The sequence below is a fragment of the Lethenteron reissneri genome, chromosome 3 (genome assembly GCF_015708825.2).
Source record: "Lethenteron reissneri isolate LAM-NWPU_2019-01 chromosome 3, ASM1570882v1, whole genome shotgun sequence".
Lineage (NCBI taxonomy): Eukaryota > Metazoa > Chordata > Hyperoartia > Petromyzontiformes > Petromyzontidae > Lethenteron > Lethenteron reissneri.
Genome location: NC_083781.1, coordinates 12,610,922 through 12,637,457, shown reverse-complemented (window position 1 = coordinate 12,637,457; position 26,536 = coordinate 12,610,922). Strand labels below are relative to the sequence as shown.

At 45.6% G+C, this 26,536-nt stretch overlaps 1 protein-coding gene across 1 annotated transcript; it reads left to right on the top strand.

The window, feature by feature from the left end:
* The first annotated feature begins 1,456 nt into the window (after positions 1-1,456).
* Positions 1,457-14,021, top strand: LOC133346878 (uncharacterized). The gene is made up of 8 exons (XM_061558710.1): positions 1,457-1,522; positions 6,098-6,296; positions 6,628-6,808; positions 8,474-8,580; positions 9,188-9,331; positions 9,847-9,927; positions 10,989-11,201; positions 12,438-14,021. Exons 2-8 carry the CDS (start codon positions 6,099-6,101, stop codon positions 12,552-12,554), a joined length of 1,041 nt encoding a protein of 346 aa, XP_061414694.1. The 5' UTR covers positions 1,457-1,522; position 6,098; the 3' UTR covers positions 12,555-14,021.
* The last annotated feature ends 12,515 nt before the right edge of the window (positions 14,022-26,536 follow it).

Below are 26,536 nucleotides of genomic sequence, written 5' to 3'. Positions count from 1 at the left end.
TTGATAATGGGCCCATGGTCAATAATTATAATAGAGTCCGAGAGCACGTCCCGCGAGAGATGGAGCTTTTGGAGGCCTTCATCCAGCAGTCGATCGATCACGGCCGATGGATTTGGCGATGAAGTCTCAACGCCATGAGATGTGTCGTGCATGTCCCGTGCGTGTGACCACCACGGCGAAACTAAATGCCACTGTTGCTTTTCACAAAGCCGTACGAAAGAAGGAGAAATTCGATTTAAAGCTTTCGTGACTGCAGGGATTCATATTCTTGGTTCTTTCGGTGAAGTCACGTAGAAGGGAAATAATAAAAAATTACAACAAAAATTATCACGACGTTTTGATTGCAACACAAGCAATCATCATCAGGTGTGAAAACCACAGCGAGAACATTTTCTCGTTGTTTAATTTTATTTTATTATTTCCCTTCTACGTGACTTTACCGAAATAAGCAAGAATAAGGAGCAGAATGCCACTGTGGACGTCCGCTGTCCACGGAGAGGGCTTCGGGAGGGAGAGTTCCTGGAATTGTGAGATTCCTCCGTCGAAGGAGCGCAGACTGCCCGTGGAGCGTGTTCTTGTGTTTATTCAGTGGGGTGATCGGGGGTGTTTAGTCCCAACGAGTCGGTGGCGTCTACTTGGTGGTGGTGGTGGCCGTGGCGGTGGTGGCCGTGGTGGTGGCCGTGGCGGTGGTGGCGGTGGTGGCCGTGGTGGTGGCGGTGGTGGCCGTGGTGGTGGCCGTGGTGGTGGTGGCGGTGGTGGCCGTGGTGGTGGCGGTGGTGGCCGTGGTGGTGGTGGCCGTGGTGGCGGTGGTGGTGGCGGTGGTGGCCGTGGTGGTGGCCGTGGTGGTGGTGGCGGTGGTGGCCGTGGTGGTGGCGGTGGTCGCCGTGGTGGTGGTGGCCGTGGTGGCGGTGGCCATGGTGGCGGTGGTGGCCGTGGTGGTGGCCGTGGTGGTGGTGGCAGTGGTGGCCGTGGTGGTGGTGGCAGTGGTGGCCGTGGTGGTGGCCGTGGTGGTGGTGGCGGTGGTGGCCGTGGTGGTGGTGGCCGTGGTGGTGGTGGCCGTGGTGGCGGTGGTGGCGGTGGTGGCCGTGGTGGCGGTGGTGGCCGTGGTGGTGGTGGTGGCCGTGGTGGTGGTGGCCGTGGCCGTGGTTGCCGTGGTGGTGGTGGTGGTGGCCGTGGTGGTGGTGGCCGTGGCCGTGGTGGTGGTGGCCGTGGTGGTGGCGGTGGTGGCCGTGGTGGTGGTGGTGGTGGCCGTGGTGGTGGTGGCCGTGGCCGTGGCGGTGGTGGCCGTGGTGGTGGCGGTGGTGGCCGTGGTGGTGGTGGCCGTGGTGGTGGCGGTGGTGGCTGTGGTGGTGGCCGTGGCCGTGGCGGTGGTGGCCGTGGTGGTGGCGGTGGTGGCCGTGGTGGTGGTGGCCGTGGTGGTTGTGCACTGTGCCGGGCTGCGGCCACGTGACCTCGCCCGAGGCCGTCGCCACGGCAACGGCGCCACGCGCGCCCAGAGACGTCGCAGGGAGAAGCCGACTCGGTGAGACGTCAAGACACAGACACTACTCAAGACACAGACACCCAAGACGTAGACACTCAAGACACAGACACTACTCAAGACACAGACACCCAAGACACAGACACTCCTCAAGACACAGACACCCAAGACACAGACACTCCTCAAGACACAGACACTACTCAAGACGCAGACACCCAAGACGTAGACACTCAAGACACAGACACTACTCAAGACACAGACACCCAAGACACAGACACTCCTCAAGACACAGACACTACTCAAGACACAGACACCCAAGACGTAGACACTCAAGACACAGACACTACTCAAGACACAGACACCCAAGACACAGACACTCCTCAAGACACAGACACCCAAGACACAGACACTCCTCAAGACACAGACACTACTCAAGACGCAGACACCCAAGACGTAGACACTCAAGACACAGACACTACTCAAGACACAGACACCCAAGACGTAGACACTCAAGACACAGACACTACTCAAGACACAGACACCCAAGACGTAGACACTCAAGACACAGACACTACTCAAGACACAGACACCCAAGACGTAGACACTCAAGACACAGACACTACTCAAGACACAGACACCCAAGACGTAGACACTCAAGACACAGACACTACTCAAGACACAGACACCCAAGACACAGACACTCCTCAAGACACAGACACTACTCAAGACACAGACACTACTCAAGACACAGACACTCCTCAAGACACAGACACTACTCAAGACACAGACACCCAAGACACAGACACTCCTCAAGACACAGACACTACTCAAGACACAGACACTACTCAAGACACAGACACTCCTCAAGACACAGACACTACTCAAGACACAGACACTCCTCAAGACACAGACACTCAAAACACAGACACCCAAGACGTAGACACTCAAGACACAGACACTCAAGACACAGACACTACTCAAGACACAGACACTCAAAACACAGACACCCAAGACGTAGACACTCAAGACACAGATACTACTCAAGACACAGACACCCAAGACACAGACACCCAAACCACAGACACCCAAGACGCAGACACTACTCAAGACACAGACACTCAAGACGTAGACACCCAAGACACAGACACTCAAGAGACAGACACTCAAGAGACAGACACCCAAGACGCAGACACCCAAGACGTAGACACTCAAGACACATATACTACTCAAGGCGCCGACACTACTCAAGACACAGACACCAAAGACGCAGAGACTCAAGACACAGACACCCAAGACACATACATTACTCAAGACACAGACACTCAAGAGACAGAGACTCGTAGGGACACACACACCACACACACACAGAGACACAAAGAATGAGACAGACGCAAACAGTCAGACTTATACTCACAAAGACCCCTTGAGACACACAGAGTCGTGAGACCCGGATACTCGCACAGAGGCATAGAAGACACGCAGACATTGAGACTCAGAGACGTAATCAGAGACATAGATACTAAGACGTAGAGACACACAGATTCATACATACTCACAGACTCATAAATACTCACAGACACATACATACTCACAGACACATACATACTCACAGACACATACATACTCACAGACACATACATACTCACAGACACATACATACTCACAGACACATACATACACAGACTACATACATTCTCACAGACACATACATACTCACAGACACATACATACACACAGACTCATACATACTCACAGACACATACATACACACAGACACATAAATACTCACAGACAAATACATACTCACAGACACATACATACACACAGACACATACATACACACAGCCACATACATACACACAGACACATACATACTCACAGACACATACATACACACAGACACATACATACACACAGACACATACATACACACAGACACATACATACTCACAGACAAATACATACTCACAGACACATACATACACACAGACACATACATACACACAGCCACATACATACTCACAGACACATAAATACTCACAGACAAATACATACACACAGACACATACATACTCACAGACACATACATACTCACAGACACATAAATACTCACAGACAAATACATACACACAGACACATATATACACACAGACTCATACATACTCACAGACACATACATACACACAGACACATAAATACTCACAGACAAATACATACTCACAGACACATACATACACACAGACATACATACTCACAGACAAATACATACTCACAGACACATACATACACACACATACATACACACAGCCACATACATACTCACAGACACATACATACACACAGACAAATACATACTCACAGACACATACATACTCACAGACACATACATACACACAGACACATACATACTCCCAGGTGATGGGGCTGAGTACACTCTGTTGTGCCCGATTCGGGATCTCATCCACACTGCCCCATTGCCTCTCAACACACAAAGGGTCCCTGGCAGAGGTCGCAACCGGGTACCCGATGCCCGTACCCTCCCCGATACCCGTTTGCGACCCTGGTGCGGCCGGGTACGGGTAAGGAATCAAAACCCGTTTGCGACCTCTGGTCCCTGGGTGGTACAAGCGTGAAGGTTGTCGCGGTTTTTGGTTCTGCTATCGGTTGTTGTGTTTGTATGTTGAGTACCACTGCGTAATAATGTTGATGTTCAGCGTGGTGCCCGACGACATTTAAGAGCCTCTTGTAGGGGGGGTTGATTCATTGAGTTTCTGTAAGATGCTCCCAGTGTGTGGAGCGAGAGAGAGTCGGACATCATCACATGCGTGGAGCTTCAGGTTCTGTGAGACGTGGCCACCTTGGCGTCTTTGAGACTGTGTGTTGGGAAGAGACAAACATTTGTCAACTTTGTCATTTCGGTTTGCAAATTTGCTAAATTGGCCCGCGAGGCTGGCACACAAATTGCCAGCTTCTGTGCATGAATTCACAGGAGGTTGTTAGCATCCACTTCACAATAGATGAGAATCATAAACGTATTCTTTGTTCTTTCGGTAAAGTCACGTAGAAGGGAAATAATAAAATATAATTATTTATTATAAAATTTAATTTCTTGCTGTGGATTTCACACCTAATGATGATTGCTTGTGTTGCAGTCGAAACGTGATAATTTTTATTGTTTTATAATGTTATTTTATTTTTATTTCCCTTTTACGAGACTTTACCGAAAGAACCAAGAATATGAATCCCTGCAGTCACGAGAGCTTTAAATCAAAATCATAAAAGTGTTATGGTCGTCATACTATATGATTCATATTGACATTTTAATTAGCATCGCATCAACTAAAACTTACACAATGCTATACGTTTTAAAGGTGTTTGCACTTTAGGACCTGTTGCTGTTATGATATTTGTGTTTCATGAAGTTAATTTCCGAGTTTTAATTTGTAGCACCCCATAACCTTTTTGCTGTCGTGATGTTTGCGGTTGTGACGTTCGCAACTTTACTTTTTAATTCACAGCATGATAACTGGTTGCTTCTGCTATCTTTAAGCGTGTGTTATAATTGTTTCGTGACTGAAGGAATTAATATTATTGGGTCTTTCGGTAAAGTCACGTAGATAGGTTCAAAAAAAATAAGACGACCGCTTGTGTTGCGATCGAAACGTCGTAGTTTTCTGTTCTTTTTGATGATTTTCTTTGAACCTATCTACGTGACTTTACCGAAAGACCCAAGAATATGCAGTTTTATGTTAATTCTATTTTTTTCACCCAGGTCTCCTTCAAAAAATAAACTTCTGGTCTCATTTTACAGCTCTTACCTGGTGATAAAGGTATTATTTGATAGTAACTTCACACCACTCTAAAACACTCTTTAAGCGTAATGCACTCTGTCAGCATTAAACACAGAAACGTGCGTGAAGAATAACAAGTATTAATACAGTAATTCGCCCATCGTATTGGTACCTGTACATTGATTTTTTTTTACGTGAGATTACATTGGTGGCGAGAGTGAATGAATACTGTTTATAGCTCTGAACACAATGACTGTAGCCAATAGTAAGAACAAGCTCACGCTTATATACGTGTGAATACATACAAGTCATTGTCTGGGGTCTCCCAAAGCTATTGTCAGTGAATATGCATTTGACCATACTCACCATGCTAGTGAGTGTTGGTTGGTCAGAGGGAGACACCCAGGCTCTGTTCAGATATCGCTCGCCACTGATGTTAGTCAGAGCCATCAATTGAGATCAGGTCACTGCGTTCAGATCGCACTGCGATAACCATCACTTCTCCCCAATAAAAACCTGTTACTGTGATCATAAAACTCATTTTTTGCCTGGAAGAGCAGTGGCACAGTGGTTAGCAGACCCACGATATGAACCCGGTGACCTGATTTTCATCCGGGCCACATGAACAGGTCCTGGATTCCCCACCCTTTACCAACCCACACTGAGCAGTGTGGTGAAGTATTGCCGAATAACCCCCAAGACGCTGGGCATGGCATGGAGTGGCCTCCAGCAGTGGTTTGACAAAGGGCTGTCCACTGTCAACCACAATTTGATTACATTAAGCTACCTTTGAAACGATTGCGGTTCCCCTCGTTCATGAGTGCAGCATGGCTCGGCGACGGCTCGAGGAGGCGGTGATCACAGCGAGGGAGCTCAATGAACAGCTTGAGCTGATGAAGCCGGAGCAGAGCTTGCAGCATCCCCAGCATGTGCCCCTGCCCCGGGACAGCTATGGCATCTACAGCCTGCAGTTCTCCCACAGCGTGCGCAAGCTGGCCGTCGGCTTTGGCAATGGGGCTGTGCAGGTAACCTGCTCCCCCAGCATAATGTCAGACCTGATCAATCCACCGCTGAATGTGAGGCATCCCCCGAGCTGTCACCATCTCTCGCAATCCCGCAATTGAATTAATTAAAGCAAATGATCCCAACATGAATTTTCTGAGAAGCCTTCCCCCATAAAAGCTACACTTTCAGGGATGTGCATGCTCTGTAAATATTTACTGCGGTTGAAGACATTTGAATTACAGTGTTTGCACCATTGTTCCTTGATTGGGGTTCGTCATCACCCTCCGTGTAGAACACATTTACATCTAACACATCACTGTCATTATTCGCAATGGTGTTTTTATTCTTTAGGTACTGAGGGTGCCGGACGGAACCCCACAGGCAGACCTGTGCCTTGGCCACCCAAAGCGACAGGCAGTCACCTGCATGGCCTTCCACCCCAAGAACATGGACCTCTTGGTGGCCGCGTCCGCTGACGGCAGCATCAACGTTTACAATAGCGAGACTAGCGAGTGTATCCTGTCGTTCACTGGTAAGCAGCGGCTTCACGCAGGCACCTTGTACGGTTGCGTCCACCTGTGTGGAAAGTTAAATTATACATTAATATGTTACAATTAAAATTTTAATAGAAACAGTGATAAATTTCCATACAGTACCTCTGTCAATCAACTGCTGAATGAAGGCACCTGTCCCCCCATCCCATGTTGATTTGGGGTTATTTGAGCATAGTGGTCAGTGTGGGTTGGTGAAAGAGAGATAGGACCTACGACCCGTTCTGATATCATCACACGTCAGTGATGTTTGCTGTGGCTGGGAATAAAACTCAGGTCTCTGGGTTCATAGCATAGCGGGCTAACCACTATGTGTTGGTTGGAACACATTAATGCACTTAATTCCTGTTCAAAAGCACTAATTTGCGTCTTATGAGTAGATTGGATAGGTTGATATACAATGAGAGTGGTAATCGGGTGGTGTGCCTTAAGCTTTATCAGTCCCATCAAATTTAAGTCAGCTTTCAACTTTGTGGTATGATATGGACTATGTTGGCTGCTATACATGAAACATGTAACAAGTACAGCTCAGTTTTGTTCTAGAAGCAGTGCCCATATACTGATGTTTACATTGTGCTAGAATATCACATCAGTCACCTGTTCATCGCTGAAGGTCTTCTTTCACAGCGTGCAGCTGTATGTGAAGGTTATCAATGAGGGTGAACACAATCGCGGCTCCCATTGAGCAGATGGCCCAGTTACGTTTTGGAGGGCTTGTTGACTTTTGGTGAAAAGATTGAGTTATATTTCAGCAAGTAATGTTCACATTTTTAAAATATATATGCAGTACATATACTGTCAATTTGACCACAGGAGGTTCAAGTATTTCATTTTGAGCAGGCTTTTTGTCTAACTTTGGATTGCTGTTTTAGAGTGTGGCAGTCTTTATGAACTGTAAGTAGTGCTGCGCCCAGATAAATAGCTCGGAGACAGCAATTTTTTTTCAAAGACCACTAATTTATGAAACAAAGATGATTGCATTTTAAACTCAGATTTCATAATTTCATAATACATTCATCTAAAATTAAATATACATCAGTAAATATGATTTATATACTCAAAATGTTACATGCATGACAAATCTCAAACATGGTCAATGATAAAATTGCTGTCAAAACATTTCAGGCATTCCAGTTTTCAGTTCAGTTGATTTTATTTAACCATGATAGAACCCACGCGACTAAGATAGTCTCATTTGGAATAGTGACCTGGGGATTGGGGGGTAAAAATAATCACTTGCCCCCTCCAATTTCATTTTGCCACCCTAACCCCCCTCCCCCACCCCTCTTAGAACCCCCCTTGACTTCAGTAACACTTCATTTTGCATATCTCTGTGTGGGACTTCACAGAATTCATGATGAACACATTACACAATAATCACTTGCCCCCCTCCAATTTCATTTTGCTACCCTAACCCCCCTCCCCCACCCCTCTTAGAATCCCCTTGATTTCAGTAATACTTCATTTTGCATATCTCTGTGTGGGACTTCACAGAATTCATGATGAACACATTACACGTTGGGCCATTATCCTCACTGTTAATGATTTAACTTTGCAGCATTCTGTTCCTCCTTCTATAGGACATGATGCCACTTTGTGAAGGGTGATCTATGTTAGGCTGCGCTGACCACGTGCTCTTTCTGCAGAGGAAGGAAATGAAATCAATGGACTTGATTTCTGTCTGGATGGAAGCGTTTACGCCACCTGCGGGAAGGATAAGAACATCCGCGTCTACGACAGTCAAACAAATCAGGTAATGTTGCAGTGGCCAGTACCACAAGAAACAAGAAAACAAAACGAGAGGCATCCTTAAACAATATGAAACACCACTGCAAAATGTGTGAATGTTTAATTTTAAAAAATCCCCTTTTGCAAATGCGAGTTTGTGTTTTTTGAGATAGCATCACCTGACTTGCACACAACAGCTGAGCAACCACAGCCTGTGCAAATAAAAAAGAAAAAATACAGTATTGATAAAATACGAGCGGGTACACCGGTGAATATTTGGGCAAGGCAAATAGAGTGGAGATTGCGTGCCATTCATGATTCATTGCAGCGATCAGTAGTAGCGAGATGGTGCCAAAGACACAACTGTGATCATTGTTAAATAACAAGACCTAACCTATTCAATTGTTTATTGCTGTGATTGTCCCACCTGATGACGGACGCTTGTGTTGTGCCCTGAAACGTCGTGATTTAATTTATTTTATTTTATACCTACGTGACTTTACCGAAAGAACCAAAGAGTATGGATCCCTGCAGTCACGAAAACTTAAAATATAGATTAAAAACAAACCTTACAAATTCATCTTCATACGTGACGTTTGTATATGTTTCTGATCTCTCATTTCTCTGGCTAGATGGTCCATATGTACGAAGCACCCGACATTTCCTGTGAAGACATCAGCCTGACCAGTGGGCATTCCCGTCGGATATTTGCACTCAAGTTTCATCCTGAAGAATTGCACTACTTCGTCACAGGAGGATGGGACAACTCTCTGAAGGTTAGTGCTCTCAGTTTGGACTGTAGTCTCTGATCAAATGAATGAGCCTCATGTTTAAGCCTCCATCTACATACATCGTTCTTTTGGTACGGTAATAATAAAATAATCGTGACTGCTGGATGAAGGCCTCCCCACACCTTTTGGCCATGGGTGTTGTTTGATTATACATCAGCACATTGGTCAGTGTGGATTGGAAAATGGGGCTGGCCCATGACCGGTTAAGATAGAACTTGCCACTGTGACAAGAGGAAATTAAGGTAACACAAAAGAGTTTTCAAAGGGTGTAATGAGTAAAAAATATCTGAGGTTTTTGATCTGAAATCTTACTGAAATAGTAAGATTCATAGTACACATTGTTTAACTGCAATTTCACGTAGAACAATGTTATGGCAACAAAGAAAACTTCACGCAACGAAACCTTAAAAGTACCTGTTTTCATAATTAGCGTTTACCGAGTGGAATATTACTCTCTTCAAACTTAAACAGAGCAGTAAGCACTCACATTCCTTTCTCAGATCTGGGACAAGAGGATAACGAGCTGTGCTCGGAAGCTTATCATCGGTCCACACATATGTGGCCCAGGCATCGACATCAAAGTAAGTTTTTACAGATCATTATTTTTCTATAAGAATAGATTTTACCCTTTCTGGCAATAAAACAGGTGTTAAGATGTTAAATAATCAAATAGGTACCTTTTGCAAGGAATCAAGTCTGCATTTACCACACATACTTGTGGTGAACATGCAAACAAACATGCTCTGATAACACTGGTCAACACACTTTTTCTGGCATAAGCTATTCCAACAGTTTTAATGTAATGTTGGGGTGCTGATCCCAAACCTGGCATCAGTTTTTGTCTATCACATCATGTTTTTGAGATATAAAATATTGCATTTTCAATAAAAACTGGATATCTACATAAAATGATATTATAAACACACTATCCTAAAAATACAGCACCATATTTAAACACTAAAGCAGTCACTGACTCGCAACAACTTGCAATCATAAGTGACAGAGTTAATTTCGGGTAAAATCAATGAAAATGGGGTATGCCGATAGCATAAAAATTATGTGATAGAGCAAATCTGAGATCAGATTTGGAATCAGCACCCTGAAATTAGTCTAAAACAGCTGCAAAAGTCCAGGCCAAAAATTATTATTTTTTTGTTGACCAGTGTAATATATACATTATCTTTGAAACTGATTGGCCTACACCAGAGACAGTCTTCTTTATGGCCTAGTCTCACCAGTGTCATATATCAGAAATAGCTGCTCACCCCGAGCTATAAATGCCCTGATATGTGAATTGTCTTTGTATTTTCGCCTATTGACGTTCTCTGGTATGACACTGGTGTTTGTTTGCATGTTCACCACAAGTACATGTGGTTAATGCAGACCTCATTCCTTGCAAATGGTATCTATTCGGTGTTTGAACATCTTAACACCTGCTTTATTGTCAGAAAGGGTAAAACATATTCTTATTTTTCATATAATACAATAAATTTGAAATGCCTAATTTCACTCGTGTTTTAAAATACTAAGTCACAAGTACACGTGAGAAGACGTTATTCTCTATTACCACAATAATGCAGTTTGTAAAAAGTGACAAGGTCAGAGACAGTAAACCATAACATGTTTGCCTAACATTTGCCAGGGCAACAAGGTTTTGACTGCGTCATGGGTGGCCCAGAACTCGCTGCAGCTGTGGGACTTTGGCAGCTGCAAGCAGGAGAAGCAGATCCCCATCCCGAGCGAGCCGCAGCAGAGCGAGTTCTTGTACGCTGCCCAGTTCTGCAGCCGCGACGTTGTCATCGCTGGTGGCAGTGGCACGAACACTGCTCATGTCATCAACTACAAGACTGACCAGGTGAAACAAACCACAGTGAATCCTTTCCCGTTCCGATGACGTACGGAACTGGAAGAACAAAATAATAAAATAACTTGATTGGTTCCGAGGCTCACACAAGGCCATGCGGGAGGGCGTGTGGTACAGTTTGGTGCCAGCTATCATAGAGTGTGGTCATGTCTCTACAGTTCTCTGCGGTGAGTACAATGCCTTTAAAAACAACGGCCCCTACGCCTCTCTAAATAAAATGAATGCTGAACCGCTTGCAGAACCGCAAAGGGTTAATGTCTTTGCAAGTGGCGCTTAAACCAAGGATCGCATTACTGCATGTGGTGGTGTTGTGTACTGTAAGGTTGATGGATATGCAGCCACATAGTATTTTTGCTATATTTGTGTGATAGAATGTCAGCACGTAACAATCGATTACGATGCATGTTTGTGGTCTCGGTATGTGCCTTGGATCGTGCATGAAAGATTTTATTATTCATGATGTTTGCAAATAATATGCAAAAGTCACAAACATTCCTTTTTTAAATCCTTTATATTAAGTTCTCTTGCTTGCTTGCTTGCGTGCTTGCTTGCTTACGACCGTGCAAATCTTTCGGTCGTTTTTTAACCCACTTCCCGTGATCCAATCGAGCTGACATTTTGCACACAGACTCGTTGTGCGAGACAATTAATGTTCGAGAACATTTTTTTCCAAAATTTTACACTGTTTAGGGAAAACAAATTAAATATTTAATTACCAATTGCTTAATACTGGCAGACAATCATCTGACCCATAGGTGGCAGCCATCTCAAGCCAGAGGACGAGAGGACTCTAGCCGCCACGCATATAAAGGATTTATAGTGAAAAACTTTGTTTTTACGGGTTATACTTATTTCCGCCTTGGTGTTTTGTATTTTTAGTTTGCATTGAAAAGTGCTTGATATGCTATTTTGAAATGCTAAATATATGCAAGTCCTTAAACCTGTATGTCCCACCGTAAGAGAGGTAGATTTACAAACATTGACAACAGGATTCTATGCATTTAAAATCAACCAAATCATTACATTATATTAATCATCCAGTTTTATCACGTGCTATTTGTGAATCATCACAATATATACAATCTCTGCATTTAATCTATGTTGGTGCCTCAGGTGGCTCAAGTGTTGCAGTCCACGTTGAAAACTTTCACAGCCTGTACGTAATTCTGACCGGCCCACCTGCCTTGCTGTGCTGTGTGTCCATGGCTCTGTGTGTGTGTGTGGCAGGTGCTGGGCAATGTGCCAATAGGAAAGGCTGTGCAGGTACTGGACACTGCTCTCGGGGGGAAGCACATTGCTGTTGCTGGAGTTGGTGGCAATCTTCATCTGACATCCTTAGTTTGACTATGCATGTATCTTTGTATGTATGTTGAACGTCTTTCGCACCCTACGTAGCCAACCGTGCTAATCGGAGGTGCGAGACCTTAGAAAGCAACCTACTGCCTTGCTTCGTCCGGAGGCGCACGCTGGTGGCAATTAAAATAGATCAATTAAACCGAGTCAACAAACGCGAATGTTCTATACTGCCCCACAAACTAACAAAAGATTACATTATGCCGAACCTCTCGAATGATATTTTCATTTTGTAAGATCAAAAACATTTTGAAATTGTAAGCCCCTTTGCAATGGGTAATTCATTGCCCAGATGCGATATGTAATCAATGTTAAGTGCCACTATCGTGCACATTGTTTTTCTCATTGATGATTGTAATGTACATGTACACACGTGCATTTCTCTGTGCAGACGCGCTGTGCTGCTCATCTCAAAGTAGTCTGATACGGCTGGGTGGCTAGATTTATTCAAATGACTGATTCTGAGATAATTCAGTAATTCAATGGCACATGAAGAAATAACATTTCCGTTTTTTCTCTGAGGCCAGCAGTTGCCCTCACACATGTACTCATGTTGTACATTATAACACAAATTAAATTTGACGACACATTCATATCACCAAAGGAGAGAATGGACACGAGAGGATATGCAGCACAGAGACAGCAATGAAATCAGCTTGTGTGCAGGAGCTAGATAGATCGTTACATCACAATACCATGAGAATCTAAATATTAATTTATACTGCAGGAATCCGATGAGCTATAAAGCTCTTTTTCACATGTCCAGTAGGGGCGAGTCAGAACATTACAAAAACAAACAATACAAAAACACGATAGGAGTGCAAAGTATAGGAAAGGTGGTGACGACTTTGGGAGGCCTTCATCCAGAAGTGAATAGATAATGGCTCATAATGATTCATATCTAAATGTGGCTTTGCTGACGAGGGCCGTGTGGAAGGATGTGGACATTTCTAGGCATCACAGCCCTTGTACAACTTACAAATTCTAACTCCTACACAGTAATTGCTAATCTAATGGCCACTTGCAGTGTTTGTTACAAAAATTGATGCCATGACAAGGAGTGAAAATTTGATTTAAATGGGGTTTTTTTATCCTTGGGGCTTGCACTTAATTTTGGTAAGAATTTGGATGGAGGACAATAATGTATTGTTTTAGCTTTGTTTGGTCTTAGTACAATTGTGTTGCTATGCGTCTATGTCATTTGTTTGATGCATTGATGTTAAGTTTGCTGTTCAATATGTACTTGGATATTTTGATAGCAACGTCATGTAAATCTAGCTTGCAAATACAGTTTGTATTTAAATAATCGAACTAAATCCGTGCTAAACAATATAAAAGAAATATAACTACAGTAGTCTGTAAGCCGTTGTATTGTTGTTTACTGTTAAGCCACATTTGTTTATTGTCTTAAATGAAATGATTGTCTTTTTTTATTAATAAAGTAATACTGTGAGGATTCTCCTGTAATGATAGTCGTCACTCTGTGCGCAGAGCTCTTGTTTTCTATTTCACAGTCAAGTCTAGTGTATCCTCTGGTTTTTTTGGTAAAGTGCTTTCGCTAAGTTGTCCCCACATGAAGAAGGGCGCTTGTGTTGCGCCCGAAACGTCGTGATTTAATTTATGTAAATTTTCCACCTACGTGACTTTACCGAAAAAACCAAAGAGTATGAATCGTTGCAGTCACGAAAACTTCAAATCTAGAAAGTCAAGTGTATCCCTACTTAAGCAAGCACGGACGTAGAGCTCATGTATGTTGGCGATCCTGAGCCAGTGGTATTAATTCCACATTCTCATGGCATGATTTGATAGATCCCGTTCAAATATCAAAACTCAGCACAATAGCTTATAGCACTTCCCTAAAGAGGGAACATACATCTATCACAATCAGGGCAAAAATATCACAGAGAGACAAAGAGGTCGGAGATTGAGTGAATCATAGTTGGAGACTACATTTATAAATTAAATGTTAAGATTTTTTTTTTAATTGATGAATATCTAGTCAAGCTGGCATATGACCATTTACCCATTAGTGTATATTTAGTGACAGACAAACCCTTAAAAAGTCAATAATGTAAGCAGACACTCATTTGTTTTTTTGTAAAATGATCATAATATGCTGACACATTGCACATAGTAGCAAGGGGAAAGACATATGCTTATCCACTCAACAGCCTTTATTCAGCTATTGCTATATATTTTTTAAATAACAAAAAATAAACTTTGAGTGTAATTACTGGCCACAAAAAAATATTTTAAGGGTAAAGCTGCAGTGCCTCTTTGAAGTGGGTAATAATTTCAATGTGTTGAGATAGAACAAAAATCTTGGTTTTATTTTACTTGGATGGTATAAAATCAGTTGCTCTGAAACACGTTTTCGCATATTAAAATAACTTGTGAATGCATAAAAACTGAAACATGTCTGGGTAAAATGACAAAATAGTATGTTATTATATTCTTGGTTCTTTCGGTAAAGTCACGTAGAAGGGAAATAATAAAATAATAAAAATAAAACTTAAATTCTCACGACGTTTCGGCCACAACGCAAGCAGCCGTCCTCAGGTGAAGAAACAGCTGTCGGAAAGGCAGTATGTTATTACCCACAATGCATTGCCTCATCTGTTCCATCTCGTTTAGTCACTGAGCATGAGAAGTAAAACAAATTGCACACAAATTGAATTAAACAATTATCCGTCACAAGCATGACCAAATACGCACACCGTTCGAGATACTGGTGATGTTGGTTGTGTCACGCTTGTGATTGAGACTGCAGGTGGCGATAAACACACGCAAAACACTGTTTTAATTCATTGAAATAATTTTAAACCAGAGGAGAGAGAGCCTGTTGATATTAAACGCTCCTCAAGGGAAAGATAGTTTGTTCGAGTATTCTACGTCTAACTAAAACTGCAGATGTTCAGAATATTATATTGACATTCTCTTAAAATTATAAAATATTAAAAGTAATTAAGACTATAAAAATACTTGAAACTTTGTAGTAGAACGAAGCAAAATTTATACTACAATTATAACAATCACATATTCATTCCGCAGAATGAAAAGCCCTGGTAGAATCATTAAAATCAAAATGTTTAATAACAATCATCAAATTTTTTTACAAAATGTATGCTTCTCCATTCTCCCATGGAGAAGAAAAATGCTCTTTCATGGAATAACTAAAAGGTGACCTTAGTCAATTTAAATAATCAAATAGTTAATGAAAATTTTAAAAAATTAGTGTTCTAACAATTCTATTGAATTAATATTTATTTAAAGTTTCGCATTTTGATGTGACGTCACATTTCTCCACCCCCACCCCCCTCGTCACACATCGTCACAAATATCTAACCCCCCCCCTAGATGCGTGACGTCATTTATGGACGGACCTATACCTTTTTTTGATTTAAAGATTTCGTGACTGCATGGATTCATATTCTTGGTTCTTTCGGTAAAGTCACGTAGAAGGGAAGTAATAAAATAATATTAATAAAACAATCAAATTCTCACGACGTTTCGATTGCAACACAAGCAATCATCATCAGGTGTGAAATCCACTGCATCAAAATAAAATAAAAACGCCACTTTTTTCTAATTTTCTTGCAACACAAGCAATCATCATCAGGTGTGAAAACCACAGCAAGAAAATAAAAAAACACTTTTTTCAAATTTTCTTCCTGTGGTTTTCACACCTGTTGATGATTGCTTGTGTTGCAATCGAAACGTCGTCAGCATTTTATTGTTTTATTATTTCCCTTCTACGTGACTTTACCGAAAGAACCAATAATATTAATCCCCGCAGTCACGAAAGCTTTAAATCTAAAACAGCTCTGCTGTTGTGAATGTTCAACGTGGATCTGGAGAGGGGAGGGAGAGGGAAAAACCCCTCTGTGCTGGCATCCGGGGCCGTCCCCGTTCATCCCAAGGAGGTTACGGGAGGAACAGCGAGACCCCCAAACCCCAGGGGACCCCGGGACTCGACCCCCCCCCCAGACCCCCTTGAACCTTGAACCCCCCCGACCCCGAAGAACCCCCGGGACCACCACCCCCATCCCCCACCCCGGGAAGGATACGAACCCCCTTCACCCCTCCATACTGAACGGAGGTAAGCGCGGAGTCGAGCGTGTGGACTGGAGGACTTTTGACGGAGCGGTGTGGATGTGGTGTGGGGTGTGTGGTGTGGGAGGTGATGTGATGTGGGGGGTGGTGTGGGGGATGTGTTGTGGGGGGAGATGTGGTGTGGTGTGGTGTGTGGTGTGGGGGGTGATGTGGGGGGAGATGTGGCGGTGGGGGGTGATGTGGGGGGGGGTGATGTGGGGGGGGGGATGTGGTGTGGGGGGGGGGATGTGGTGTGTGGGGTGGCGGGGGGATGATGTGGATGAGGTGTGGGGGGGGGGGATGTGGTGTGGAGGAGGGAGCCATGAGCGGTGGTGCAGCGGTCAGCGCTGCGCTACCAACCCGGCGACGCGAGTTCGATTCCCGCTCACGGCCAACACCGGTGACGATTATCCGAACCGGCCCTGGGCCTCCCCTAGGTCGACTCAGCCTCAAATGAGCACCCGGTGCGGTGTGTAGTAAACATCGCCACTGGAGAGACAAAGGCGGTCGGGCGTGGATGTTGGCCACCCACCCCCCCTCGTGTGCCGTGCCGGCCTTCATAGGTGCTGCTCGCTAACAGCACTTGCCCCTACAGTCTGTCAAGGCTATACGGGGGAGCTTTCGTCAACTCGGCCGTATCGCTGCCAACAAACCCCTCATCAGTGCTCCTAGAAAAGGGGTCGTCCATAAATGACGTCACGCGATTTTGGACGATTTTTGACCCCCCCCCCCCCCATCATCACACGGCGTCACAAAAGTCAGACCCCCCCCCTCAAATATGACGTCACAAAGCTCTGCCCCCCCCCTCCCCTTTTTCTGGCAACAAAACAATGCATATATTATCAGAGTATGTTTTTGTTTGCATTCTGACCACAAGCATTGTGGGGAAAAAACCTATTGTCATATTTTGCTACTGGCAAAGGAGGTCCCATGATGTAGATGCTCACCCCGAGCTCTCATTACTCTGATAGTGGCATTGTCTTTGGGCTGTACGACTTTTGGCGTCCTCTGGTCTAGCACCGTTTGAAACGAAGCTCTAAAGAAAGCTGTCTCTGGTGTGGACCAATCAGCTTCAAAGACAATGCATATACTATCGGAGTATGTTTTTTGTTTTCATTCTGACCACAAGCATTGTGGTTAATGCAGACATGATTCCTTGTAAAAGGTTTCAGTTTGGTGTTTTAACATCTTAACACAGCTGTTTTGTTGCCAGACAAAAGGAGAAAACCCTATTATCAGCTCCATATGCTATTGAGTGAAATGGAAAGCCTACTGGTGGCATCAGTAGCAGTAGGATTGTAAAATCATTATCTTCTCCTGCAGGTAGAGTGTACAATCTGCTCGGATGATTGCTGTGTTTATTGCAGACAAGCAGCGTTGGGTGTCGTAAGCTGCCCGGCTGGGCTTAGGAGAATTCCAGAGGGAGGTGCGGCACCTTTCCGCTGTGTGACAGTAAATAGTTGTTGCCAGTGTGTGTGTGCGTGCACGCATACCTGCACCACAGGTTACCATTATCGCCTTACCGACTTCCAATTCAATAACAATGTGCATGTGTATAGTGTCTAAAGGTAGCAGGGCCGGATTGAGGCACGGGGCTTTGGGGTCCCCGCCAGCTGGAGAGGGCCTTCCGAGATGAAGTGGAAAGTTATTTCATTTGTGAATGCTGAATTGTATTTGTTGTTAGCCTTGTAAAAAAATACAATTTTCTTTTTCTTTAACTTTGTTTTCCTTTTGAAAATATTACTGGGGGGGGGGGGGGCTCACATTACCTGTAGCCCAGGGGCCTACAGAATCTTATTCCGGCCCTGATAGGTAGCCGTGCCTCAAGGTGCTGTACAGAAACGGTGTGCATACTTTGTTGATCGAGGCGACCGGTCATAGGCAGAGGAAAAAAGGAAGGAATTTGAGCCTGGACTTGAACAGGGGCAGGTAGCTGACAACACGGATGGATGGGGGAATGGTATTCCCAGACTGTGCTGGAGACAGCAGAGGAGAATGAGCGACTTCCTACTGTGCAAAGTTGACTGAGGACTTCAGCAGAAAACATTGGGTGCTGGAGCGAAAAGTGCTTGGAGGGGAGTAGAGTGAGATGAGAGGGGAGAGGTAGGAGAGTGCGTGGGGGGGAGTAGAGTGAGATGAGAGGGGAGAGGTAGGAGAGTGCGTGGAGGGGAGTAGAGTGAGATGAGAGGGGAGAGGCAGGAGAGAGCGTGGAGGGGAGTGGAGTGAGATGAGAGGGGAGAGGTAGGAGAGTGCGTGGAGGGGAGTAGAGTGAGATGAGAGGGGAGAGGCAGGAGAGAGCGTGGAGGGGAGTGGAGTGAGATGAGAGGGGAGAGGCAGGAGAGTGCGTGGAGGGGAGTAGAGTGAGATGAGAGGGGAGAGGTAGGAGAGTGCGTGGACGGGAGTAGAGTGAGATGAGAGGGGAGAGGGAGGAGAGTGCGTGGAGGGGAGTAGAGTGAGATGAGAGGGGAGAGGTAGGAGAGTGCGTGGAGGGGAGTAGAGTGAGATGAGAGAGGAGAGGTAGGAGAGTGAGTGGAGGGGAGTATAGTGAGATGAGAGGGGAGAGGTGGGAGAGTGCGTGGAGGGGAGTGGAGTGAGATGAGAGGGGAGAGGTAGGAGAGTGCGTGGAGGGGAGTGGAGTGAGATGAGAGGGGAGAGGTAGGAGAGTGTGTGGAGGGGAGTAGAGTGAGATGAGAGGGGAGAGGTGGGAGAGTGCGTGGAGGGGAGTGGAATGAGATGAGAGGGGAGAGGTAGGAGAGTGTGTGGAGGGGAGTAGAGTGAGATGAGAGGGGAGAGGTGGGAGAGTGCGTGGAGGGGAGTGGAGTGAGATGAGAGGGGAGAGGTAGGAGAGTGTGTGGAGGGGAGTGGAGTGAGATGAGAGGGGAGAGGTAGGAGAGTGCGTGGAGGGGAGTGGAGTGAGATGAGAGGGGAGAGGTGGGAGAGTGCGTGGAGGGGAGTGGAGTGAGATGAGAGGGGAGAGGTAGGAGAGTGCGTGGAGGGGAGTAGAGTGAGATGAGAGGGGAGAGGTAGGAGAGTGTGTGGAGGGGAGTAGAGTGAGATGAGAGGGGAGAGGTAGGAGAGTGCGTGGAGGGGAGTGGAGTGAGATGAGAGGGGAGAGGTAGGAGAGTGTGTGGAGGGGAGTGGAGTGAGATGAGAGGGGAGAGGTAGGAGAGTGTGTGGAGGGGCGTGGAGTGAGATGAGAGGGGAGAGGCAGGAGAGTGCGTGGAGGGGAGTAGAGTGAGATGAGAGAGGAGAGGTTGGAGAGTGCGTGGAGGGGAGTAGAGTGAGATGAGAGGGGAGAGGTTGGAGAGTGCGTGGAGGGGAGTAGAGTGAGATGAGAGGGGAGAGGTAGGAGAGTGCGTGGAGGGGAGTGGAGTGAGATGAGAGGGGAGAGGTAGGAGAGTGCGTGGAGGGGAGTAGTGTGAGAGGAGAGGGGAGAAGGAGGCAGGGGCGGACCATGGAGGGTCTTCACGTTCACAAATCCGAGTTGACAAGCCAGTCCATTTCGCAAAACAAATTCCACTTAGGGGCCGTCCATAAATGACGTCACGCGATTTTTGACGCTTTTTGACCCCCCCCCCCCTCATCACACAACGTCACAAAAAGTCAGACCCCCCCCCCTCAAATATGACGTCACAAAGCTCTGCCCCTCCCCCCGCAAAACCATATTTCCATTTTGAAAATAAATCATGCTTCAAAACGCTATAAACTATTGTCATTGTAGTGCGTTTTTAATGTGGCGCTGCACTCTGATGTTGTAGGAGAAAACATTGATTAAAAAGTCTATTTAATTAAGTAGAACGCGTTGTCTATATTTATTAAAAGTTGCGCATTTTGATGTGACGTCACATTTCTCAAACACCCCCCCCCCTTCGTCACACATCGTCACAAATGTCTGACCACCCCCCTAGGTGCGTGACGTCATATATGGACGGCTTTTCATGTGTTTTCACAAAAAAACATTTCTTGTCCACCGGCTCACGTTTGAATTTTCCCGTGAACATTTCACTTGCAGTGTGACAATAGACCGCCAGGGGTGGGTCAGGCCCTTCTAATCAACAGGCTGTTTGCGGCTTATAGAGAGAGATTAGGGTCAAAAAGGGGATAACCGCAGATGAGTGCCGAGCAGATCCCTCGGGAAGGATCGTGTGTTCTTGCTGCTGCAGGATTTTACAGATCTGCGAATTTTGAAAAAAAAACAACAATAGTTACTTAACCTCTTTTACTGGTAGGAACCTCCTGGTTACACCAGCCCACAGGGGATTATTGTGTCCGTCGTGCAGGGAGGGGCTGGGTGGGGAGGGAGGGGCTGGGTGGAAAGGGGCTGGGTTGGGAGGGTGGGGAGGGGCTGGGTTGGGAGGGTGAGGAGGGCCTGAGTGGGGAGGGTGGGGCTGGGTGGGGAGGGGCTGGTCACCCCGTGGTGCCCTTATAAAACTCAACGTTTAACCTACTCACGCCGGCTTGTGCCCGCCCTCACAGTCGGGCATATTTGCGGAATACACCACGCCGCCGTTGACCCTGGCCATTGGCCGAGCAACCCAACGCTCCTACCAGCTCCCTCCGCAGGAATGTGTTCTAGTTGATAAAATTGTGTGCATGTGTTTCGCTGAATGATTTTAATCCGAGAACGCCTCATTCACGTGTTGATATTGGTAATAGTCTGTTAGGCTTTGCCACTTTCTCCTCTGCGTGTGGCTTTCACTCCATGAAGTGCCTTCTTTCCCTCTCTGTCCTGTAGACTCCTGCATTCCTTCATATAAAAAAATGAAAAATTCCATTCCTTGCCCTCCATTGCTCCCAATACATGAATGTCACCTCTGCTTTTCCCTCCGAGGTATTTTCGGGCGGTACCGCGTGTGGTTTGGCATGATGTCCCGGGCGGCGGTGGCTGTGCACGCCCTTTGGGTGTCGAAGTGCCACAACATCGACGCTCTTGCCAGGAGTAGGCGGTGCAGCAAGTGGACTCATTTACTTCTGGGGATAGAGTGTTACCCCCTCGCATGCGTGGCTTTTTTCTGGGTGCTCCGGTTTCCTCCCACATGTATGATAAGCACTCATGAATTGGCTGAAAACATTATGGGGACCTCATTTGCCAGTAAAAATATGATAATTGGTTCTTTACCCTTCTATCTGGCAACAAAACTGACACCTTTTTGCAAGGAGTCATGTTTGCATAGACCGCAATACATGCAGTCATAATACAAACAAAAGAACATAACTCTGATAATGTGCACTGTCCCTGAAGTTGATTGGTCCACACCCGAGACAGCTTTCCTTCGAGCCTAGTCTCATATGGGTTGGACCAGATGACGCCAAAAGGCGCACAACTCAAGGACAATGCACCATCAGAGTATGAGAGCTCGGGGCAAGCATCTACACTATGGGGACCTCATTTGCCAGTAAAAATATGATAATTGGTTCTTTACCCTTCTATCTGGCAACAAAACTGACACCTTTTTGCAAGGAGTCATGTTTGCATAGACCGCAATACCTGCAGTCATAATACAAACAAAAGAACATAACTCTGATAATGTGCACTGTCCCTGAAGTTGATTGGTCCACACCCGAGACAGCTTTCCTTCGAGCCTAGTCTCATATGGGTTGGACCAGATGACGCCAAAAGGCGCACAACTCAAGGACAATGCACCATCAGAGTATGAGAGCTCGGGGCAAGCATCTACACTATGGGGACCTCATTTGCCAGTAAAAATATGATAATTGGTTCTTTACCCTTCTATCTGGCAACAAAACTGACACCTTTTTGCAAGGAGTCATGTTTGCATAGACCGCAATACCTGCAGTCATAATACAAACAAAAGAACATAACTCTGATAATGTGCACTGTCCCTGAAGTTGATTGGTCCACACCCGAGACAGCTTTCCTTCGAGCCTAGTCTCATATGGGTTGGACCAGATGACGCCAAAAGGCGCACAACTCAAGGACAATGCACCATCAGAGTATGAGAGCTCGGGGCAAGCATCTACACTATGGGGACCTCATTTGCCAGTAAAAATATGATAATTGGTTCTTTACCCTTCTATCTGGCAACAAAACTGACACCTTTTTGCAAGGAGTCATGTTTGCATAGACCGCAATACCTGCAGTCATAATACAAACAAAAGAACATAACTCTGATAATGTGCACTGTCCCTGAAGTTGATTGGTCCACACCCGAGACAGCTTTCCTTCGAGCCTAGTCTCATATGGGTTGGACCAGATGACGCCAAAAGGCGCACAACTCAAGGACAATGCACCATCAGAGTATGAGAGCTCGGGGCAAGCATCTACACTATGGGGACCTCATTTGCCAGTAAAAATATGATAATAATCATAATTATTATCCAACCAATTAAAATGATGATTATTATCATATTTTAATTGGTTGGATAATAATTATGATTATTATCATATTTTTACTGGCAAATGAGGTCCCCATAGTGTAGATGCTTGCCCCGAGCTCTCATACTCTGATGGTGCATTGTCCTTGAGTTGTGCGCCTTTTGGCGTCATCTGATCCAACCCATATGAGACTAGGCTCGAAGGAAAGCTGTCTCGGGTGTGGACCAATCAACTTCAGGGACAGTGCACATTATCAGAGTTATGTTCTTTTGTTTGTATTATGACTGCAGGTATTGCGGTCTATGCAAACATGACTCCTTGCAAAAAGGTGTCAGTTTTGTTGCCAGATAGAAGGGTAAAGAACCAATTATCATATTTTTACTGGCAAATGAGGTCCCCATAGTGTAGATGCTTGCCCCGAGCTCTCATACTCTGATGGTGCATTGTCCTTGAGTTGTGCGCCTTTTGGCGTCATCTGGTCCAACCCATATGAGACTAGGCTCGAAGGAAAGCTGTCTCGGGTGTGGACCAATCAACTTCAGGGACAGTGCACATTATCAGAGTTATGTTCTTTTGTTTGTATTATGACTGCAGGTATTGCGGTCTATGCAAACATGACTCCTTGCAAAAAGGTGTCAGTTTTGTTGCCAGATAGAAGGGTAAAGAACCAATTATCATATTTTTACTGGCAAATGAGGTCCCCATAGTGTAGATGCTTACCCCGAGCTCTCATACTCTGATGGTGCATTGTCCTTGAGTTGTGCGCCTTTTGGCGTCATCTGGTCCAACCCATATGAGACTAGGCTCGAAGGAAAGCTGTCTCGGGTGTGGACCAATCAACTTCAGGGACAGTGCACATTATCAGAGTTATGTTCTTTTGTTTGTATTATGACTGCAGGTATTGCGGTCTATGCAAACATGACTCCTTGCAAAAAGGTGTCAGTTTTGTTGCCAGATAGAAGAGTAAAGAACCAATTATGGCTGAAAACATCTTAAGATAAAAAACCCAATGCCGGACACTCCTGAAAAAGCGTCCTACGACTCAGCGTGGCTTTCCGATCGAAATCCCTAATTTCGATCGGATCATTGGGGTTTATTAGTAATACATCGGCATTTTGCGACCCCCACTGCCACTGTGTAGCATATTATTACGTGCCAGGGATTCTATGAGATGATAAGACAATAGTCTGAGTCCATAATTGCCACTAGGTAACGGCAAAGCAGTTATAAGTGACTCACAGAACTGTGCGCAGTTGCGTATACAAGACGTGACTTCCCTGAAGGCATTCACCTTCAGTGAGCGCGATGCCGATCACGCAACGTGGTTCGAATTCGACCCTCGATCGATGGCTGCGCCATCGCCGCACACGCGTCGAATAAAAAGCAAGGGACAAGTCCTTACTTACTAACAACTCCTTACTTACTAACAACTCCGATCATTTTTCATTGCTGGAGGGGTTTCCCCCCCCCCACCTGAAAATCCTGGCCTCGCCATTGGTCTTAGCCCAATATGTTCAGCGTCCTGAGATGCCAGTCACGTTTAGTTAGACACTTTATACATCGAAATTGTACCGGAAAATATTGATTTGCGTTTTCTTAGGTTTTTTCGTTAAAGTCACGTAGGTAAAACATCAAAATTAATGAAAATAAAATAAAATAAAGATAAAAATCACGACGTTTCGATTTTTATCTTTATCTTATTTTATTTTCATTAATTTTGATGTTTTACCTACGTGACTTTACTGAAAAAACCTAAGAATATGAATCCTTGCAGTCACGAAAGCTTCAAATCTAGAATTGATTTGCGTTGTTTATTGCCTGAAAGATTCCTCGTTTATCACAGAGATTCATATATTTTTATTATGATCATGTTTTGATCCATTTTAACCAAGGCACGGGTGAGAACCCATCTAACAAGCTTCGAAATCGGAGGCGGACTGAGTATTGCACAAAGAGGCAAACCATGCACCTCATTTCGACTTTAGAAAGATACATTACAAAGGAGCATCATTAAAGAGTCATTGTTCACGATTCCTTTAATCGGTCGTTTAAAGTAATATTTCAGAAACCTGTTATTTGTTTACATTAATACAATTCGTATCTAATGCGAGGCTCCTGCTGGAGAGGCACAGAGAGAAGAACAAAGCTGTGCACGTGTCGTTCCTCGACCTTGAAAAGGCATTTGACAGGGTCCCCCACGACCTCATCTGGCACTCGCTTCGATCCCATGGAGTCCCTGAAACCTACGTGCATTGGGTGCAACTCCTATACAAGAACGTCACCAGTGCAGTCAGGTGTGCAGTGGGCATATCACCGCCATTTCCCATCAGCGTTGGAGTGCACCAAGGATCGGCCCTGTCACCACTCCTGTTTATCCTGTGCATGGACACGATCACTGCCGACCTGCACACGCCCCTCCCATGGTCAATTCTCTACGCGGATGACGTCCTCCTCTCAGATGAAGAGAGAGGAGAAGTGGAAAGACAAACGCGCCTGTGGAAGGAACGTTTGGACGAAAACGGGATGAGGTTCAACATCAAAAAGACGGAGTATATGGAGTGTGGCCCCCAAACCGACGGCACCATCAGTATTGACGGAGAAGATCTGAAGAAAGTGACGGACTTTAAGTACCTGGGCTCCACCATCAGCTCAGATGGTAGCATCACGACTGATGTGAGGTCACGAGTCAATGCGGCGTGGATGAAATGGAGGCAAGTCACCGGAGTCCTCTGTGATCGGAAAATGCCGGATAGGCTGAAGGGAAAAATATACAAGACCATCGTCCGACCGGTGGCACTCTATGGATCCGAGTGCTGGCCAGCCACAACTGTACACGAACAAGCTCTCCACACCATGGAGATGAGGATGCTCAGATGGAGCCTCGGGCTCACTCGATGGGATTGTGTCAGGAACGAAGACGTTCGGAAGCGACTTGGTGTGGCCCCCATTGCGGACAAGATGCTTGAGGCAAGGCTTCGGTGGTACGGCCATGTGATGCGAAGTGAAGAGTCATCAGTGGCCAAGACTGCCGTGCGTATTGAGCCAGAGGGCCGCCGTCCACGCGGACGTCCGAAGAAGCGATGGATGGACCGAATAAAGGAAGACATGAAGACGGTCAACGCATCCCCTGAAGATGCCCTGGACCGAGCCAAATGGAGAAGACAATGCCGAAAAGCGGACCCTGCGCCACAGCGGGAACAACGCTAGGAAGAAGAAGAAGTATCTAATGCGGGGTGAAGCTGTGGCACGTCTGTGAAAGCTCTGTGCTATGAACCCGGCGACCTGAATTACGAATCAAGGGAGGTTTTAAGAGCGGTTGTCCTGCCTAGACACCTGAGCCTTGGCCTCGCTTGATAATTATACGACTCTGGCTAATCTGGCATCACAGCAGATACTGGGCTACTATCAGAGATGCCTGGGGTTGGCCTTATTATAGAAGTGCTTCAAGGAACAGGCTCTTCTGCAAGCAGTAAGCTAATGTAGAATGTGCATCAGCTTGCTATGATACTTATTACCAGTTCAACATGCTCCCAGACATAGTAAC